Raw genomic sequence first — 23,224 nt, forward strand, 5'->3', positions numbered from 1 at the left:
CTGCACTAAAAAGAACTTTATTATGTCAAGCTTTGTTAATAGAAAATCTAGTGGAAGATAATTATAAATTTATATTGACTGCTCGTTTTCAAAGTGATCTGTTAGAAAGAAAATTTGGACAATATTGCCAAATGAGTGGTCGCAGGTTTCTTGTCAGTTTGAAAGAAGTTATCTATAGAGAGAAGATAATCCAAATAAAAAGTTTAATAAAAGAAGGAATTAAAATATTTGAAAATGATATTAATGATGTTGAAGATACACAACATGCTAGATCCTTGATGGATCAGATCAAAGATTATAATCGTGTGACTTTAACAGATGATTCGCATGAAGTTGCGAGTTATATTGCTGGTTTTATTGCCAAAAAACTGATTAAGAAGTTTAAAATATGTTGCGAATTACTTTGTAGTCAACAAAGGAGTCGAATGACTATAGTTATTAAATAAATTGTTCAGAGGTCAGGTCCAGAGGTGGGCTAACAACTCCATCACTACCCCTTTTAGAATATGTCTGAGTTTTGCTATATAAGATCATGTATTTGATGTTATTTATCGATCTCAAATGCAACACCGTAATCAGCAAAGTTAGTTCTTGGCATCAGAGAAGGATACCAACCATTTTTATGTTTAAATCACCAAAATTGTGGAAAGTAATTTATACACACTATTATTTCAAATATTTATTTTAATAACATAAAAAAAAGAGTCAGTGTTTCCATTGTTGCAGATAACATAGTTGCATTTGTTGCCTTTAAAAACAGAGAAAAAAAAAAGAATTTTTTGTTACCTATTTTTAAACAGTTCGTGTAAAATTTTCTTAAATACTTTTAAAGCCTACTTTGGAGAATTTGTGAATTCTTATTTCTTGTACAGTCCATGAATATCTTCAAAACTCTACTGACAGATATAACTCATGTCTTTCTATAATTAGTTTTTAGTAATATATAATTATGTATTTTTTGTATCATTTTAGTAATATATAATTATGAAGGTTAATAAATGTTGTGTTGTTTTCAATAAAGACATTTATTAATCATGATTACTACTTATTACTAAAAAAAACCTAAAAATAAAGCCTAAAAGTTTACAAAGTTTAGTGAAGTATAGTATATATATACTTCGATTAAGCCAACGCAAAAATTTTTATCCCGAGCCAGATTTACTAACTTAAAATTAATTGCTCAAAAATTAAAATATTTTGATAAAAGATTGTCCATCCGAGAAAATATGCGTTTTTTCAACTGGCCTTCAATTTTTTTCCGGTTTAAGCAGAATAGAAGGCCGTGTATTTAAGTAGGCCATGCAGCAACCATAGCATTAGTATGTAACAAAGTATCTATGTTGTTGTTTGCTTCTAAATGAGACTGCGGTTGTACTAATGGAACTACATTATCCATTATTCTTGACTTTGTGAAAAAAGTATCCAGGTTATTTTTGAACTAAGTTGAAAATTATTTTTTCTTTTGCATGGCTTCCTTGAGAAAGGATAACCTTGTAAACTAAGAAACTCGCATAATTAGGCAATATAGCTTTTATTTTTGAAGGCTGCAAAGAAATTGTATAAAGAAAATAACATGTGTTCAGAAATTTTTTTCTTCTATATAATGAAAATTTGGGGCCCTTTGAATTGTGGGGCCTGAGACCATGGCCTCACTTGCCTCAATGATAATCCGCTACTGAAGATTTGATAAAAATTGTATTGATATTGTCAAATCAATATTTGATGTTATTGAACCTTCTCTATTTCATGGTTTTGATCTTTTATTTAAGACAGGTATTGTTCCTGACAAACTAAAAATTGTCCTTATAACACTAATTTTAAAATCTGGAGATAAGTCAAATATTTTAAATTAAAGGCCTATATCTATACTACCTTGCTTTTCGAAATTGCGAGAGAGAATAATGTATAATCGGCTATATAATCATCAAACAGAGAACGACATGTTTTATTGCAAGCAATTTGGTTTAAAAAAAAAATTCCACTGAACATGCAATAGTTGAACTTTCTATTCAAATATCTAATGTCTTTGATAATGGCTGTTTTACATTAGGAGTTTTCATTGATCTGTCAAAAGCTTTCGATACGGTAAATCACAATATACTAATAAAAAATTTGAAAACTACGGAGTGAAAAATAAAAACTTACTTTGGTTCGAGGGGCATCAGACAAACCGAAAGCAAATTTTATATTATGATCAAAGTAACACATTTTTTTATTACATAACTTGCGGGGTTGCTCAGGTCTCTATTTTAGGACCACTCTTATTTCTATTGTACATAAATGACTTAGACTTAGCAACAAATGTTTTAGACCCAATTTTGTTTGCTGATAATTCCAATCTTTTTTTTTTTCACAGAGATTTTAAAACGCTTTTTAAATTTTTTTTTTTTTTTTTTTTTTTTTTTTTTTAAATATTTTGCCGTTAAAAAATATTACAATAACCAATTATATTTTACAATTTTTACATTAGTTACGACAGGACTTCTAGAAGATCATGTGGATCTTGTCATGAAGCCCTTTACAATATATGGTTAATTTTTGATAAAAATACAATGTAAAATTTTAAAAAGCCAAGATTAAAAAATAAATAAAATATACAAAATAGAACAACAACGAATAAACAAACAAACAAAACAAAAAAACAATTAAAAGTAAATCAAAATATTTTCAATTAAAAATATAATTCTTTTAAGTTTTTGTTTGAATGAGGCAAAAGTCAGTTGGGTAGAAAAATAAAATTTGGTAAGACTATTTTGTTCCAGAGATAAGGACCTCGATAAGAAACAAAAAACTGGTCTTTGCTTTTATGGCAAAAAGGGGCAATAAGATTGTTATTAATTCGAAGATTATATTTGTTTTTAGGTTTCATACAATAAAGATTTGGTAATACGTTTGGCAACAAATTTTCTCTACATTTAAACATGAAACATAAAATGTTAAAGACATTTTGTTGATATACATTTAAAATATTCATTTCTTTAAAAAGTTGTTTCGTATGAAAAAACCGATTTTTAAAATTTATTGCGCGAGCTGCGTGTTTCTGATGAAGGTAAAGAGATTTTAGTTTTGTTCTATGAGTGCTTCCCCATATAATATTCGCGTAGTTTATATGACAATGTATAAATGAATAATATAATTGTGTTAACTGGTGTTTACATAATACATTTCTTGCTTTATAGAGAATTCCAATGCATTTAGCGATTTTATTGGAGGTATTATCAATATGATTTCTCCAAGATAGATTCTCATCAATATATACTCCAAGAAACTTAGTAACTTTTTCTCTTTTTATTATTATATTATCAATTAAAAGGTCTGGCATGATATGAGGCAGTTTCTGTTTTTTTGAAGGTGGATAAAAAAGTGTCCATTTAGTTTTTTCTATATTTAGAGACAATCTATTTTGTTTAAACCAAACAGATACTTTTTTTAATTCATTTGTCATATTAGTAAAAAGCATATTAATATCTTTATAAGACAAAAACAAGTTAGTGTCATCTGCAAAATTTATTGTTGTTAAGTTTGATGATTTATGAAGATCATTTATGTATATTAAAAAAATAAGTGGACCAAGTATGGATCCTTGTGGAACACCACATGTTATATTTATTAATAGATGAGATATAGAATCTTTATTGTAAACAAACTGTTTACGGTTAGTAAGATAACTTTCAAACCATAATAGGGTTTTATCTTTAATACCATATGATATTAGTTTTTTTAACAGAATTTGATGATTGACAGTATCAAATGCCTTAGACAAATCAATAAACACTCCTAGTGTAAAACAAGAGTCTGTAAAAGAGTCAGTTATATTGCGCGTTAGTTGAAGAATGGCATGCTCGGTTGAATTATTTTTTTTGAAACCAAATTGGTTTTCGTATAGAATTTTATTTTCAACAAGATATGAGTAGATTCGGTTGTACATTATTCTTTCTAAAATTTTTGAAAAAACTGGAAGAACTGAAATAGGGCGATAGTTTGTTATATTTGTACGATCCCCCGTCTTAAAGATTGGAGTTACTTTTGCTATTTTTAGTTTATCTGGAAAAGACCCTTGTGCAATCGATGCTCTGAAGATTTTATAAAGAATATCTTTTATAACATCGTAGGAATCAATCACAATATTTGTGTTAATATCATCATACCCAGTAGCTTTATTACGTTTTAATGACTTAAAAGCAACCTCAAATTCATTAAAAGTTAACTCAGTATAATTTAGATTAGAGCTTATTGATGTTTCGAACTCATCAACAGATTTATCTTTAACGAACGAAATACTATCGCTTAATTTTGTACCGATAGTGGTGAAAAGCTTATTAAATTCAAATGCAATATCATTTGAGTCATTTATTAATTTGTTATCAATTTGTATAAAATTTGGAAGTAAATTTTTATTTGGTTTAAGTTTTCCAGACACCTCCTTCATGATTTGCCAGACGCGTTTTGAGTTGTGCTTATATTTATTAAGCAAGTTTGAATAGTAGTTTTTTTTTGCACTTTTGCGAAGCTTTTCAAATAAGTTTGTATAAGTTTTATAATTTTGTTTATGTTTTTCAGATTTTGATTTTAGGTATTTTATGTAAAGCTTCTGCTTAATTTTTGACGATTTTCTGAGACCTTTAGTAATCCAAGGAGATGATATTTCTTTATCGCTTAAAACTATTTCAATTAAAGGAAAATTGGAATCATACACTTGGTGAAAAGTTTTGAAAAAATTGTCGTAGATTATGTTGATATTATCATTAAAGTTAATATAACCCCAATCTACAAGTGATAGTTGTTCTCTGAAAGAATTTAAATTATTATTATTGATAAGCCGTTTTTTTATAAAAAACTTTTCCCTGCTTTTCTTTTTTTAAATTAACACATATAGAAAAAAAAATCGGGAAAAATTGTTAATGAACAGTTATGTAAAGTTAACGAATGGGTCGTAAGTAACAACTAAATGTGAGTAAAACAAAATATATACTTTTCCATAAAGTAAATAAATGAAACAAAATTCCTCTAAAATTACCAAATCTTATAATTGATAATACTTATGTTAAAAGGGAAACATATGTAAACTTTTTAGGGGTAAAACTGGATGAAAATTTACAGTGGTATTATCATATAAGTGGTAAAATTTAATTGTCCCCAAAAATTTTTCAAACTTATTTTAATATAATTAAATTTAATATAAATAAATTTATTATTATTAATATGATAAAATTAGCCATAATACAGGGCCGACGACACGGGTTTTAAAGGAAGGATGTTGGAGGGGGGGGGGGGGAATAATTATATAGATTTACAGCATTTATATACGCATGTATGTATATATGCATATATGTATGCATACAATGTGTGTATATATATACATATATACATACGTGTGTATGTGTATGCATATATGTAATATATATATATATATATATATATATATATATATATATATATATATATATATATATATATATATATATATATATATATATATATATTTTGATAGTAAATTAACTTTTATGTTTTCCTTTTTTGTTGTTGTTGTTGTTGGTTTTTATTTTCTCGAAGAAATTCTTAAATTTTCTTTTAATGAATAACTTTGAAATTTGAATGTATATAGCATGACCGTAAGCTAAACTTCATGTTATTGAGATTACCTCCTTAACTTTTATTAAAAATAAATTCGAAAGACTATTAAACTTTTTTGCATTTTATATAAATTTCTTTGAAACATTTTGATCTTTTCTCTAATTTTTAACTTTTAATTTTAGTTACTACGTATTTATATAAATGTCAAGAAAAAACAAGAAACTTGGTGATAAGGCAAACCTGTCTCCTTCTCGTCCTTGCCATTTTTATATATTATGAAACACGGAATTCGTAAATATTTGAACGGCTGAGTAAATAAGAAAAAAAAAATAAAAAAAATTCTATATTTGTAGAAATTAATGGCTATAAATTTTCATTGTAAACATTATTTAACGGCGAAATAAATTGAAAAAAAAAAAAAAAAAAAAAAAAAGTCCTGCAATCTGGACTGCAAAAAAATTTCAGATTTCAAACCTATGGAATAGCAAATTTTATCAAACTAAGCGCTGAGAAAACGGAATTTTAAATTTCTGAAACATTCTCTATTTTAAACAGCGTTATTCAAATTAAGAGAACTTCATTAAATCTTCAAAATAAAGTAAAGCACCTAGGTTTTTAATGGAAATATTGATACTAAAAAGAATAAGATTTCAACACTTTAAAAAAAAAAGAACTCATTAACAGCTCTAAAGTTTATATATGGTCTTGAGCTATGCAAATATAACACAAGTTTTCTTAGCATAACATCAACAACACTGTTGGAAGATCAATTTTAAAATCTTTTTTTTGTGTGTCTCAAAATATAATAAAAACTACCTGCATTCATTTTTTTAAACGGAGGATATTTAAACTATTCTCCTTTGAAACAAAAAAATATATTTATCAGGCAGTTAAAAATCAAACATGCTATTCACTGATATTAAAACAACTACTGGCAACACATGATAAAAAATCTTTTACAAATGAAGTTATTGCTACATGTAACACTCTTAGCTTAAACTTCCTCCAGTGCATTATAGAAAGGAAACAATTAAATTTACACAACCTATAGAAGAACTGAAAGCAAATATTGTAACAATATTAAAAAAATCATTTCAGTTATGGAACTTAAAAGAACAACGAGAAGTTTTGAAAAAGTTTGATGGAGGAGAATATTCTGAAAACACTAAACAGTTAGTTAACTGTGGAAAACACACCATCTAGTTGTTAGTATTTAAGGGTAGCATCATTAAGAGCCATGTTGTTTTACTGGTCTTAATTTATGTAGTAACCTTTTTCTTAATATTTTACCTATAATTTTATTTACTGGGAGGTAAAGAAAAAATATATGCAAATAAATGCTCTGTGATTCTCGAAAACATATTCTCCTCCAAAGTGCAAAAAACATGATAAATAGCAATATTTTGTTATAATTTAGTTTTTTGTTTTAAAAAATTTTTATTAGGAGTTTATAAAGTACATACGCAGGTATGGGAGGAGGGATTACCCAAAAACGAGCGAATGAGTACAGGGATGTTTTTCGAATGTGTCAATATTTTGAGATTTCCATAAGTTAAAATTTAACTATTGTTAACCGTACAAGGTAGAGGATGACGGGTTAAAGACAAGGATAGTATGCGATTTGACTATCTTTACCTAAAACTTGGTTTCTTTTCTGACGAATTACGTCAAGAAAGAAATGCATTACCCATGTTTCATAAAAAAAATATGTTACAATTAAGCGATTTAAAACTTAATGTTAAAAATTAATATTATGTTAATTGTTATAATTATGCTATCTAGCAGAGAAACGTCGAATTAACTAAACTCTTTTTTGTTTTTAATGTTTTCATAAATTTATGCGTTGTAGAAGAAGGTTTATTTTAGTAATAAATGATGGGTACGTGCGCAGAGGGGAAGGGGTCCATTGAAAGCATACAGGTGTGTACAACAGGGGAGGATGGTCTTAAATCAATGGTTTTACTGCTTACGTACTATATGGATTGTTCTCTTATGCTGTATGCTAACGATATCAAACTATGTAGCTCATTTAGAGATATGGATTATAGCCACGACTTACTGTTGCAATAACAAAGTTTTTTTCTGGTCAAGCAAATGGCAGTTAAGATTTGCCAGCAGTAAGTGTTTTAAACTTAGAATAGCATCTGCTTTATTTTGTAAACATATAAATTTTGTAAACATATAAATTAATTATAAACTAGGAGCGCCTAATTTGACTTGGTCTAAAAACCTAAAAGACCTTACCATGTTATGACTATATACTTTTTTCTAAATTACAAAAATCATGTTTTAAATGTTGTCCGTGCAGCAAATATCCGAGCATGTTTAGTAGTTAAATGTTTTCAAAGTCGTGATCCACGTTTTCTTGTAAAATCCTTTCCTACTTACATAAGACCCATTTTAGAATATTGCTCTCCGCTCTGGTCACCATATTGCATTGAATTAATAAAAGCAGTCGAAAAAGTCCAAAGATCCGTTTTACTAAGTAACCATCCAACTTAAGTAAATTTTCATATTGTAATAGACATTCAATACTTTATTTGGAAATGCACGAATATTGTCGTCTAAAGCAAGACTTAATTTCATGTTACAAAATTCTGAACAACTTAGTTTGTTTTCATGTACCAAATTTCTTATTAGTTAACAATTTTATTTATACAAGAGGTCATAAATTTAAGCTACGCAAATTGATGTGTCAACCTAATCCCAACTATAAACAAAGCAACAGTTGTAACTAAAATATCATCAACATTGCTAGATAACGTAATAACTAACAATTTTTATAATTTTATAAAATGGAATCTAAGCCGTAGCGCAGTGGTTAGCGTGCTTGTTGCTTTTTTCCATAGTTTAACGCCACCTCTGGGCAAGAATTTTAACATCGGTAAGGAAGGAGGCGTGAATTTCAAATGCTCTTCCACCGTGCTCTGTGATGAGACCGTAAAGAATTCTTTGGGGCACTTAATGTAAAGAAATAAAGTAAAAAAAAAATACGATGTAATTAATGCTTATGATTTATTTCTGAAACAATTTTGTAAAATCTATGATAAAGCAATTTCTTTAAAAGTAAAAGTAATAAATTCTAAGTCATTTTTATCCCCATGGATGACCTAAGGGCTACTAAAATCATCAAGAAAAAAAAAATTGTATGAAAAATATTGGGAACATAAAACTTATAAAAATGAAACTAATTACAAAAACTATAAACATTTATTTGAAAAATTAAAAAAAAATTAAAAGTTAATTATTGAGTTAAATTGCTCAAAATTAACAATGGCAACACTCAAGAAACGAGGAATATTATTAGTGAGTTATTCGGGGAAAAAATTGCAAAAGTAATACCTATTTACAAATCTGATGATGAAACTAACATTTCAAACTACAGACCTAGTTCAATCTTGCCCAGTTTTTCTAAACTAACTGAACGCATTGTGTATAAAAGATTGTATAAATATTTAACTGAAAATAATATTTTATACTCTAATCAATATGGTTTTAAAATAGTCATTCTACTCGACCATGTAATATTTGAATTGGTTAAATATACATCAAATGGATTGAATAGTGATTGCTATACAATTGGGGTTTTTATCGATTTATCTAAAGCCTTCGACACAGTAAATCATGAGATACTTTTGGAACAACTAGAAACTTATGGTGTTAAAAACAAAAGTTTACTTTGGTTTAAATCATATCTAACTAACAGAAACAATTTATACTTAAAGAATCAAAAGATTCAAAAAACAATCTAATAATTTGTGGGGTACTCCGGGGTTCTATTTTAGGACCATTGGTTTTTTTACTTTATAAAATGACTTATATTTAGTATAAAAATATTAAACACTATCTTATTTGCAAATGATACTAATTTATTTTATTCTTACAGAGATATTATTGTTCTTTTTAAAATTTTGAACGAAGAATTAAATAAGATGAACGAGTATAAGTTACTATATTAACCAACTTTCATTATCCTAATGTAGAAAAAACAAATTTTATTCCATAAACCTAGTAAAGTCAATAACATTCCTCCTAAATTGCCCAATCTTTTAATCAAGAACATAATAATTAAAAGTGAATTGACTAAAAATTTTATAGGAGTGCTTTTATATGGAAATTCCATGTTAAATATATCGAAAGTAAGATCTCAAAAATTATTTCCATGTTATACCGAACAAAACCGTTATAACCGAACAAAACCGTAATAATAAATCTTTGAAAAATATATATATTTACCTTCATACAGAGCTATTTTTCATACTGTAACGTTGCCTGGGGTAGCACTAATCACACTAAACTCAAAAATATTTATAGCAAGCAGAAACATGCTGGCAGGATACAATTTGGGGGCAAACAGGAATGCGGATTGCGTCTCTCTTACGTCAGGTTGGTGCTCTAACTATTTATAAGATTAATTTTCATCAAGTAATTTAATTTATGTTTAAAGCAAAATGTGATTTGATTAATTTGATTAAAGTAAGATAAGCAAATTAATCAAATCACATTTTAAGTAAAGCAAAATATGATTTGATTAAAGTAAGATTGAAACATTACCTCCAGTAATGTTTCAATCTTACTTTAATCAAATCTCTCATAAATATATTTTTTTTGTCATAGTTATATATATATATATATATATATATATATATATATATATATATATATATATATATATATATATATAACCCTGATACTATATTTCTTTATTTTGTATCCATTTCAGTATATTTATTTCGTTGTAAGAATCCTATTTATTTGTAATGAGTTGAGCAGTGCGAGTCCTTTTTATTTTTTGGACCTGCGATAATAAGACGCTGTAAGAGTCTTACTTATTTTTTGGACCAGCGTGTCCTTTAGAACATGAGTTGCTGTTCTAATAAATTAAATACTAATAAAATACAAATAAAAATATAATATAAAAAAGGGCTAAAAACCGCTGACCGTATGAATCGGAAAAAGCGAAAAATTTGATCAAGAATCGAAAAGAAAATTTTTAGAATGAAACAAAAATTTTTAAAAAATCAGAAATTTTTATTAACAATATTATTTAAAAAGTGCATTTGAAAAGATTTTCTCTCCAAGTTGAACTCTTAAAAAAATATGATTTATTTTCAAAACAACACCTAACAAAACTCTTCTTAAGTAGTTTCACATGGCTGCATGAGATCTTAACACACAGTAACCAAGTTGAGATTTTAGTGCTCAGTAAAGGAGAGGGGTGGGTATGGTGAAAGAGAGTTAAATTTTTTTAAATTTGTTGTAAGGTTCCATTCGCCATGATTTTTAACGAACCTTGTTGTTTGGAACATTTTTGTTTCATAATAATAGTATGAACAAATCTTAGATTCATACATATTAACACATAATGTTTATTTCTATAATCGTATTAATATGTTTATTCCTGTTATTATCCTATTAATATGTTAATTTCTGTATCACCTTAACCATCAGAAAATCTTTACCAACGATTGCCTCAGAAAAACGTATATCATAAAAACATATAAAAGTATTTCTTTAAAAAAAAAAAATTAAACTCGATCACCGCTCTCTGAGCGCGCGGATTCAATTTCTAAGTCTAAGTTAACAAGATGTTTAGTTATTGTGTTACATTGTTCAACAGATTTACTTCTATCACTTGATATGTTTAATACAGCTTCATGTGCCACTTCAACTCTTTTTCGTAAGAATGACAACTCAGACTCTTTAGCGTCTATTAAAATATTCGTATCTTTGATTTCATTTTCACGTGCACGAAGTTCGTTCGTTAAATCTATAATAATAATGAATATATATATATATATATATATATATATATATATATATATATATATATATATATATATATATATATATATATATATATATATATATATATATATATATATATATATATATACACACACACACATATATATGTACATATATATATACACACATATATATATATTTTATACAGGGGCGGATCTAGGGTATGTCTAGTACGTCTGTAGTCTTACTAAAAAAAAAAATTAAATCTAAAAAAATAAAACTAAGGTAATATTTTAATATTGCGTATAAAAATAATTTTTTACTTAACCGTCAAGTAAATTAGATTAAAGTTTTATTATCGTTATATAAGCACCTACGAATTTTTTTTTTTTTTGCTTTTTCAAGTTTAAATAAAAATATATTTTCTAACTGGAGAAAATATGTTTTAATAATTAATATATATCAAAATAAAACAATGGTCCTAACATTATTTTTTTCTATGATTGATCTTTTCATTTAAGTTTAGTTTTTAATATTTAAATTTTAAGTAATTGAATTTATTTATGAAAAAACACTGTCAGACGTACCTCAGGACTTATACCCTGAATTTATAAAGTTATTATGATAATTAAGATGTCTCTTAATGTTAAATGTTAGAAGTCTAAAATGAAATTTAATCATACAATTGAAAACATCATGCAACAAAATGACGAAGCAAAATTAATCTCTTTAAAAGGTAAATTACAGAAAAATATAAATTCTTATAAAGATACGAGTCTTGACAACTCATATAAATTATTTAGTTTTCTTAAAAAATCAAGTGTTTGCAACATTTCCATGTTATAGCTGGTGATAAAATTCTTCAGGATCAACTTAGATATTATCAAAAAAAAATGCTTCTTACATATCTAAGACATCATATCATCAGAATCACAAGAAGTCAATCTAAGAAGTCATATCATCAGGTAAAAAAATGTTTTGGAGAAGTTATTAATGACAAAATAATTTAAAAATTTTATCATTTTCTATTTTTGCTTATGAAGCTTCTGACAGTTGAAGTAAAGAACAACTACTATTAATTATATAGTTTGCTGATTCAAAGTTCATAAGAGAATTTATCAGTTGCTTAGATTGCACATATGATGTTACTAGTAAGGATTATTTTGTTTTTTGGTAAAAAGTATTTCAGATTCTTCTTTATATATCACGAACTGCAGAGTTCATTGACATGATGGTGCTAGAGCAATTGATGATCACACTAAAGGTTTGTCCTTACAAAGTGCAATATGTCAAGTATCCATATTTTGGAATATGTCAAATATCTTTTTTGGCACACTTTAATGAGGTATCATACTTTTTAAACTTGTACATACAAGACAACAAATGTTAGAGGAGCATAATAAAAGTACCGTTTCGTTGGCTGTTAAAAAAAAACAATTAAAACGTTTGTGCAGAACAATTTGGGTGAAAAAGTTTACTTTTGTTTTGGATACTTTGTCAAGAGCTTTGTACTAGTTCCTACAAAAATGATTTCAGAAGTTCAATTTTTATATAAAACTAGAAGGGCTTCATCATATCTTTAAGTGACTTTTATGGAACAAGAAACAGTATTACTGAATTTCATTTTTGAATTGATTTTTTTCAGATTTTAAGTATTTATGATTTAATAAAATGAAGACTTAAAAATTTACTTTTTTTTAACAAAATAGGGCATTAAGAATGCGTCTCTAAATACCTCTTTGTATAATTTAAAATTGCATATTAAAATATAAAAATATTTTATTATAATTTGTGTTATTTTATAATATATTTGTTAATATGTAAATATAAAATTTTGCAATGTGTAACTTATTTTAATAATGGTAATGTGAAAATATAGTTATTATTAATAGATTTGTAAATAATGTGTTAATATATAATTTTATAATCTAAAAGTGTACCGGTGATAACCTTGCATATTTTTGAGTGAAGAAGATGTATATATATATATATATATATATATATATATATATATATATATATATATATATATATATATATATATATATGTATATATATATATATATAGGGTTGCCAAACGTGTTTAGCAATACTGAAGAAAAGCAGGTAATACTGATTTTCATGAAAAGAAACAATGTCGTTGTCCAACTGTATTGTCAGTTGCATTAAAGAAGATAACCACTGAAAAGACAAATGGGATTCATCAGCAAAAAGTTGTGCCAAAAAGTTGAATTTTTCTGACGGCTACAACACACACAACAAAGCAGTTTCTCGTTCAACCATGTTAACTTATTTCTAGATTGAACCAAGCTGTTCGTCTTTTGGAACTAAAACTATGGAATGTGAAGGAATATCATGGTACGGATTGAATAAAGATGGCGTAGCCAGCACACATTGAAATGGCGATTGAAAGAAGATGGCGTAGCCAGCACACATGTCCAAAGTTGTTCAGCAATTTTGTGCAAAAGGTTTTCCAACGACGGTTTGAAAGATTTGTGGCCAGGGAACAGTCTAGATGTTAAGATAATTGAACATTTATGAAACATTTATGAAACCCATGTGGTAGCAGAAATGAGATCTTTTTTAAGCTCAAATGCCCCCTCCAAGCAATCAGAGAGTGTTAGCTTCTTATCACGACAAGCATAAATTTAATTAAGCAGTTTACTAAGATATCTAAACAACAATCATATGTTGTTTAGATATCTAAATTATTTTTAGATTATTAAGTTGCTTTTAAAATAATTTTATTTTGTGATGGTCAATCCCTACCACATATCTGGTAGTACCACGTTCAACTTGTTTCTTAACACAGCGACCTTGTTTGTCAAGGTTTGTGTTTCGGATTTATAAAGTTGAGACAGGGTTGTAACCATAACTAAAGTAGCCTCCTCGACTGAAGTGGCCTTCATGGCCTTGGGAAGGGTGAATCGAAATTAAAAGTAATAGAAATTTAAAAAATATAGAAATATAGTAGGATATACTTGAACACATATAAAACAGAACACAATGCTTAAATAGGTTACTTTTAAGTATAAAAATAGAACAACACAAAATAAAATTATTCTAAAAACAACATTAAGGTAATAAAAGTATAAGTACATTCAGCTGTTAAATTAAAGCTTATAAACATCATCTTAAGAATAAACAATATTGCCTGTAAACTAAGTCAAAGTAAACAATTTCTCAAAAAAACTCTAGATATTGCATAAAGTTTCGTTTATATATCATTTAATTATTATCAAAATGTAGGATAAAAATATTAAAATGCTATCGGTAGGAAAATCTGTAAATTAAGAAAAACAGGCTGATGCCAATACCGATTTCAATTGTGCAAAAAGTGGCTGATTAAGCCAATGCTAATTAATCGGTACATTACTAATATATATAAATATATATATATATACATATATATATATATATATATATATATATATATATATATATATATATATGTATATATATATATATATATATATATATATATATATGTATATATATATATATATATATATATATATATATATATATATATATATATATATATATATATATATATATATATATATATATATATATATATATATGGTTAAATTTATAGGAATTATGGCTTTTGGTCATTTCTTTAAGGAAGAAAAACTACCACTAAAATTTATTAGTAGAGAAGCTAAAATCAAATAGCAGCTTTATCATTCTACCAACATGTGAAACCTCATGCTGATAGAATGTTTGGTGATTGTCCATATACTTTCCAGCAATAATCAGCCCCTGCACTTATAGAAAAAAATATTTTATTATGGTGTGAGAAATATTTCTTTTGTTTCATTCCAGTATAAAAATTTGAATTAAATTTTTTGAATGGGGTTACACATTTACATGCAAAAGTTAAAAAATGTGAAATGCGATAATTTGCATGATTTTAAGATTTTACTATTCAAAATTTGGGATGAAATTCCAGACAATCTTGTCCATGCCAGCTTTAACTTATTTGGGTTAAGATAGACAGCTAACAAATATATATATATATATATATATATATATATATATATATATATATATATATATATATATATATATATATATATATATATATATATATATATATATATATATATATATATATATATATATATATGTATATATATATATACATATACATATATATATATATATATATATATATATATATATATATATATATATATATATATATATATTTATAACTTATCATAAACTATTTTTAACGAAAATAATAGGATTTAGTTGTAGTTGAATTAGATGGAAACAAGCATATTCCATAGGCCCATCAACAGTTAGCCCTGCTAGCTTATGGTCTATTGCAAGGAAGATGATGCGCTGTGATAATTAGAATGGCAGTCGATCAGTTGACATTGACTCATTGATGCATTAGTGCATTAAACACACTACCAAATTTCTCACCCATGAATCACATTGAATACACTACAAGTTTCTCAACCAAAAAACGTAGTGCGTTCCATGGGTGAAAAGCTTGGTTGTTGAAGAAGTTGAAGCAAACAAAACATTTGTTGTAAATTTCATTATAAAAATGCTACTTTTTCAAGTATTATTTGACTGTTGAAGCAAAGAGAGAAAATCATAGCGTCGCATGTTATTAGACAAATAAGCTGCCTGCTTTTACCAGGAGAAAATCATAGCATCCATTTTTTTAGACAAATAAGCTGCCTTCTTCTACAAGGACCCAGTCAGTTATCAAATATTTTAGCTTTAGCATCTTTGCTGCACTCAATATGGGTAATTTACTGCACTCAATTTGTATAATTTACTGCACTAAATATGTGTAATTCAAAGGACTGTGGATCAGTGGGGGCCTCAAACAATTCCCATGAAGGACTGAGTTAAATGAATTTCAAAGTGACTCAACTCATCAGTTAAATGAATTTTAAGTGAGTCAGAAGGAGGAACTTTATCTAACAGCGGAGAATGTGATGTTCAAACTGATTTGGTAAAAATTAATGCTAACCCCTTTTTGTGGCCAGTTGTTTTGAGTCAAAAAGATCAAGATGTAATCATTTTAAAGGGATCCTCAACATTAAAGCAGTATTCAAAAGCGGGTAATTGATCCATCTTTGTCGGAACAGAGGAGCTAGTAATTAATTAAGGAAACTCATAAATGGAGTGAAGCAGCATCAATCCAGCCCATCGTACCAAAAGTTCTACATGGATTAAAAGAGGCATATATATGTCTTACCTGCTCCACTGGTATATATTCAGAGCTAAATATGAATAGACTCTGAGAATAAACTCTGAGATGGTGAATAAACTCTGAGATGGCTAAATGGAGAACAATTCTTTGTGGAATTTTGGGTGCGACTCTTTTCTTGGTTTCTTGGAGTTTAGCTTTTCTAGTTAACTCATTATAAAGTTCTCCCAGTATCAATTTTAATTATTTACACAATTATTGTAATAATTTAATTAAAATTACTAAATACAACTATGTTTGCAGGTAAAATAAACTTCTTGCGGGTATGGAGCTTATTGGTTGCCACAACGCTTTTTTTTAATAAAAAACAATGTTTTTTATTAAAAAAAATAGTTCAAAACTAAAAAATTTGTCTTGTTTATGATTTTATATATATATATATATATATATATATATATATATATATATATATATATATATATATATATATATATATATATATATATATATATATATATATATATATATATATATATATATATGAAATTGAAGATGAGACACAGGAAAAAGTAAGGAAATAATAAAAAAAGCTTTGTGGGAGAAAAACTTGATATTACCCACCTGGTCAGCAACCAAACTTTCTTCATTTTTTTAATAACCAAGTACCAGGATACCCACCTAATGCAGGCCACACGACAGCTGGTTTTGTGGAATATGAAATAAAAAAGAACCAACCCTACCAACCATTGGTTACTCTGGTACCTGTCTGCTGCACAGTCACATGAGTAGCGGGTGCCTCTCACCCAAAAAACAATTACAACAAAAAAATACAATAAAAAAGAAGAAAAATAATTTTCATCCATAAGGTTGTGATGTGCACTTATAAAACATGCTAAAATAAATTTTTTAAATGCAATGAAAAGAACAAAATCATAATGTAAAAATTTTATTGAGAAAGTGAAAAAATATAAATGAAATTATTAGTACTAATAATAATAGTATTGAATATAAAAAGGATAGACAATAACAATATTAAATATAAGTAAAATAACCCATCAAGTTTTTATTACTTTAGTGCTGCGAAGCATGTATTTATGGGAAAGTTACAGCCTGCTAAATTTTCTATTAAAATCTGTGCATATTATTTTGTCTTTTCTTTTTCTTTCTGGTAATAAAATTAAGATATTATAGATAGTTATATATATATATATATATATATATATATATATATATATATATATATATATATATATATATATATATATATATAAATTAAACTTCTTAACGAAAACATCACAAAAGCGTATAAAAAAGCCCCACAGAAACTCAAAAACTCTATTAACCTCGAAGCTAAAAATATTGCAAAAACACTCAACTTAGGCAAACAAATAAAAATAATCGCAAAGTCTGAAGCTTTTATTACACTTAAAGACCACAAAGACTCGTTCCAAAACAATAAACCCTGCTGTCTATTGAACCCTGCCAAAAGTGAACTTGGTCACATAAGCAAAAAATACCTTGATAATATAAATAAAAAAATTAGAACTGTATTAAGTTTAAACCAATGGAAAAATACCACTGATGCAATCAAATGGTTTGAAAATATACCAGATAAACAACATTGCGTTTTTATTCAATTTGACATTGTCAATTTTTACCCCACTATTACATCAAGTAATGCAATATTGTTTGCAAAAAAACACACAAGTATTAGCGAAGAGAACATCAGAGTCATTAAACATTGCAGAAAGTCCTTGCTATTTTTTAAAAACGAAACACGGAAGAAAAACTTAGCACACGACTGCTTTGATGTCACAATGGGTTGTTTTGATGGTGCAGAGGTTTGTGAACTGGTGGGCCTATATATATTAGACTCACTATCTAAAATAATAAATAAAGAAGACGTTGGACTATATCGTGACGATGGTCTGATGATACTTCGTAAAAAAACTGGATAACAAATTGATAGAATACGAAAAAACATAATTAAAGTTATAAAAACGATCGGTTTTAAAATAGAGATCCAAACAAACCTACCCGCAGTCAACTTCTTAGATGTATCCTTTAACTTAGAAAAAAACTCCTACCAACCTTTCAAAAAACCAAATGATTATCTACGTTACATCCACTCTGAATCCAACCACCCTCCGCAAATAATAAAGCAAATCCCCATCTCTATCAACAACAGATTATCACAGAATTCCTCGAATGAAAAAACATTTAATCTATCTATACCAGAGTACTAAGATGAACTAAGAAGAAATGGCTTCACTAATTTTAATTTAAAGTATAACCCCCAAAGAAGAGAAAAAAAGACAAGAAAAAGAACTATAATTTTTTTTTACCCCCTTTACAGTAAAAGTGTCTCTAAAAATGTCGGACATATCTTCCTAAACTTAATCGACAAACACTTTCCAACATCCCACCCCCTAAGTAAACTATTCAATCAAAACACCATCAAATTGAGTTACAGCTGCACCAAAAATATTGAGAGTATAATAAAAAGCCACAACAAGAAAATTAGTTCAGAAAGACCAAAAGAATACCCACCCTTCAATTGTATAAAGAAAGAAAACTGCCCTATAATAGGAAAATGTAGAGCCTCTAATGTTATTTATAAATGTATAGTATCCCCCCCTAACACCCCAGAAAAAGTATATATTGGCCTGGCAGAAGGTGAATGGAAGAAAAGATGGGCTAACCACAAACACTCATTCACAAATAAAAAGATGAAAAATTCAACCACCCTTTCAAAGTATATATGGCAGATAAAAGAAAACTTAAAAATAACACCAAAATTAACTTGGTCAATAATTAAACAAGTCCCTGCCTACAGCAACGTAACAAAAAAATGCATGCTTTGCCTTCATGAAAAACTTTGCATAATATCATACAAAGGAAAGCAAAAATTATTAAACAAAAAAACAGAAATTATTTCTAAGTGCCGTCACAAAAACAAGTTCTTGCTTGACAACCACGAGCCCAAAGATTAAAAAACCATACCACGCTTGCAAATAGTTATAGTTTTATAATTGTTTTTGAACGCCACAATGTTTATTGAGTATATTTTTTAACGAAAAAAACAATGTATTTTTTACCTGATGATTGCTAAACGCATGAAACTTTTAGTAGTAAAAATCATGTAGTTATTTTTTTAATCTCGTCAAAAAATTAATTATATAGCTCTGGCATCATTCATCGAGCACTCTTGCTGAATATATGCTCACAGCAAAATTAAATTTATTTATATATATATATATATATATATATATATATATATATATATATATATATAACCCACCATCTCAGTACAAACTTGCAGGGCCTTTGTTAAAACTAAGGCAATCACGGATTAAAACTGAAAATTCAATTCTGAAAAAAAAATCTTTAGGGTGATTTTTGATGTATGATGGATGGTCAGATGTTTGTAATGATAATCAGATACATTTTCTTCTTTCTACACCAAAATCGATATTTCTGAAGTCATTTTATCCCAATAGCAACTGTCATACAGCTGAGTATATTTTCGATATTGGAAACTCTGTAATTAAGGAAATTCATGTTAAACCTATTGCCTTTATACCAGACCATGCATCTTATATGACAAAGGCATGGAAACTGATACAACATGATCACCCAGAAATTTTTTGTTATTGGTGGCACATGGGAAATTTTTTGTTATTGGGGCACATGGGCTGAAGCTCCTGGCTACAGATATACTTAAGATTCTATCTATTCAGTTTAACCACCTTTAACACAAGAAAGTGTCTGAATCTTTCTACAGAAGCAACTTTTAAAGCATGTGCTGTTAGAACATCAAATGAAATTGAAAAAGTCTAAACTTGTTTGCCTACAAAGTATGCCAGACAAGATGGTCAACTGCATTTACTATAAACAAAAGGAAATAATGATCTACAACATGTTTTGCATATTTCAATTTTAAATGTTTTAAACTTACGTTACATGTGCACATGATAAGGCAAAACTAAATTCTGTGAAGAATACTATACATGACACTGTTTTATTTTGGTCAATGAGAGTGTTTTGCAAAAAATTACTGGCATCACTTTCAAATGCAGTTAATTTGCATAAGGAGATCTTGTTCCTGTGTCTGTAATACCTCATTTATGGAACTACGTTGCCAACAACTTCAAAGAAGTGTTATTAAATAGTGACTGTGAAATTCCTTAAGATAAAATATTGTTGAAATTTGCTGCTTTTTGAAATATTCAAAAAGCAGCACAATTAAAACATTACCATTAACCCATTACATTAGTGGTCTGCATTCTGTAGAGGGCAAACTTTACAGAATGTTGTATTTAAGTTGTTATCATTACCTGCCTCATCAGTCGCAGTTGAGCACAACAGACTGCCGAATACTTTAAACACTAGAGTAACAAAAGTTGCATATAATATCAAGTACAACAATCTGTGAAGAAGTAAAAGAAGCCATAAAAACTTTGAAAAGGTAACAAAGTATTGATCACCATAGATATAAAAAGTATTTGTGTTGAGCAATTATTTTTCTATATATAATTTTCATTCTGATGTAACAGAGCATCATTCATTATGTAGCCATTTCAATAAAAAATCCTTTACCTTAAATGAAATTTAATGATTCATAAGTACAAGATTCTTTAGATTCACAACCACCTAATAAGAATCAATCTAAAAGGTCAAATCCAGTCACATGGGGCATCATTTGCTTATCTTGCATTGAAGCATTTGAATTTTTTCATTTATTGTCCTAAATGAGGAACATTTAAGAGGACTTGGATAGCGGCACCATAATATACAAAGAAAACATTGTATTTCACCAAATATTTTTTTAAAAGGAATTAGTTTTGCTTAAGGAGTTTTTTTTCAGTGGTATGGCGAGGAGAGTTTCGTCTTAATAGGATGTATTGATGTGAAAGTAAAGTCAAAAAACAGGCAATTAATTCTGAGTACAATGGCCACAATGTCAGGGCTTAACTTGATTCTCTGTGTGACAGCTTAATTTAGTTTTCGTTAAGGAGTTGGAGAGTTTCAAGAGGGTTGTATAAAAACTATATTAAAACTAATAAATAAAAATGAGTAGCCTCCTTGACTGTGGTCACCTTCAACCTTGGGGAGGTAAATATATAAACAACAAGAAAACAGGTTGTATACATCCTTCCCAACTCCCGAATTTATTTAGACAACGTTTATGTGCTTGAAGCATGTTAGCATTATTTGTTAGGTTAGAAACGGGAAACTAACTCAAAAAAGAATACATATTTCTATGTAGTGTTACTGTGCTTTGATAAGACATGAGAGTTTCCTAAAAGTTACTTTCCTCTATAAAAAAATTTTTTTTTTTTTTCGGAATTGATAAAAATTCCTAAAAAAAAAAAAAATTTAAGGAATTTTTATCAATTCCGATTTAACAAGTAAATTTTACCGGTAAATTTTGAATCAAATTTTACTGGAAAATTTACATCTCAAGTGTGATTGCATAGTTTTATTTTTGACTAAAAAAACTAAATATCTTTAACTAGTATCTTTATTAAAATATCTTTATTTAACAATAAACTGAAGTATTTTTGAAAAAGAATGAACAATTCTCAAAGAAGAGAGCTTTTAGATAAAATATTAAGGTTTTATATGACATTTTTTATATTGTGAAAACTCTTGATACTATGTATAAAATGATACTATGTTAAAATGTTTAAGTACACACATAAGTATATATATGTGAGTATTAAAGTGAAACCTTCTTTGTAGTCATTATGTTCAGTATTGTTGAATACTTAAAGAGTGATCGAGAGTAAGAGATACGTAGTCAGTGTAAAAATACAACAGTCAGTGTAACAGTACAACAATCAGTGTAACAGTACAACAGTCAGTGTAACAGTACAATAGTCAGTATAACAGTACAATACTCAGTGTAACAGTACAACAGTCAGTGTAACAGTACAACAGTCAGTGTAACAGTACAACAGTCAGTGTAATAGTACAACAGTCAGTGTAACAGTACAACAGTCAGTGTAACAGTACAAAAGTCAGTGTAACAGTATAACAGTCAGTGTAACAGTACAAAAGTCAGTGTAACAGTACAACACTCAATGTAACAGTACAACAGTCAGTATAAGAGTACAATAGTCAGTGTAATAGTACAACAGTCAGTGTAACAGTACAACAGTCAGTGTAAGAGTACAAAAGTCAGTGTAATAGCACAACAATTAGTGTAACAGTACAACAGTTAGTGTAACAATACAACAGTCAGTGTAATAGTACAACACTCAGTGTAACAGTACAAAAGTCACTGTAACAGTACAACACTCAGTGTAACAGTACAACAGTCAGTATAACAGTACAATACTCAGTGTAGCAGTACAACACTCAGTGTAACAGTACAACACTCAGTGTACCAGTATAACAGCCAGTGAACCAGTATAACAGTCAGTATACCAGTGTAAGAATCAGTAAAGCAAAAATTATAAATAATAAAAAGAGTAGACACTTTAAGTGTAGTGAGCCTAATGGCTTTCAGGAAGTGAGTACAGAAAAAATAAAAAATTGGAAAAAAAAATATATATAAATTACCAGAAACTCTTCTTTGCTCTTCCTGAAGCTGGTTGGAAAACTCTTTTCTTTTTTCAGTATAAATTTTGAGCAATTCAATTAATCCTTTATCCTTTATATCATTTCGATTAAAAGTTACTAAAAAGTAAATTTTTAGAAAATAATTAATTTTAAAAT

The 23,224-nt window shown here is 27.7% G+C and overlaps 1 protein-coding gene across 1 annotated transcript in view; it reads right to left on the minus strand.

The window, feature by feature from the left end:
• Positions 1 to 11,065: 11,065 nt before the first annotated feature.
• LOC101235376 (protein PF3D7_1417600) overlaps positions 11,066 to 23,224 on the minus strand; it is a 41,812-nt gene continuing 29,653 nt past the window's right edge. The window contains exons 4-5 of the mRNA XM_065791810.1: positions 23,069 to 23,185; positions 11,066 to 11,344 (exon numbers count right to left, since the gene is read on the minus strand). Of these exons, the coding sequence (XP_065647882.1) occupies positions 11,103 to 11,344; positions 23,069 to 23,185 (359 nt within the window). The 3' untranslated portion in view covers positions 11,066 to 11,102. The remainder of the gene's footprint in view (positions 11,345 to 23,068; positions 23,186 to 23,224) is intronic.

This window comes from Hydra vulgaris, chromosome 02 (genome assembly GCF_038396675.1).
Source record: "Hydra vulgaris chromosome 02, alternate assembly HydraT2T_AEP".
Lineage (NCBI taxonomy): Eukaryota > Metazoa > Cnidaria > Hydrozoa > Anthoathecata > Hydridae > Hydra > Hydra vulgaris.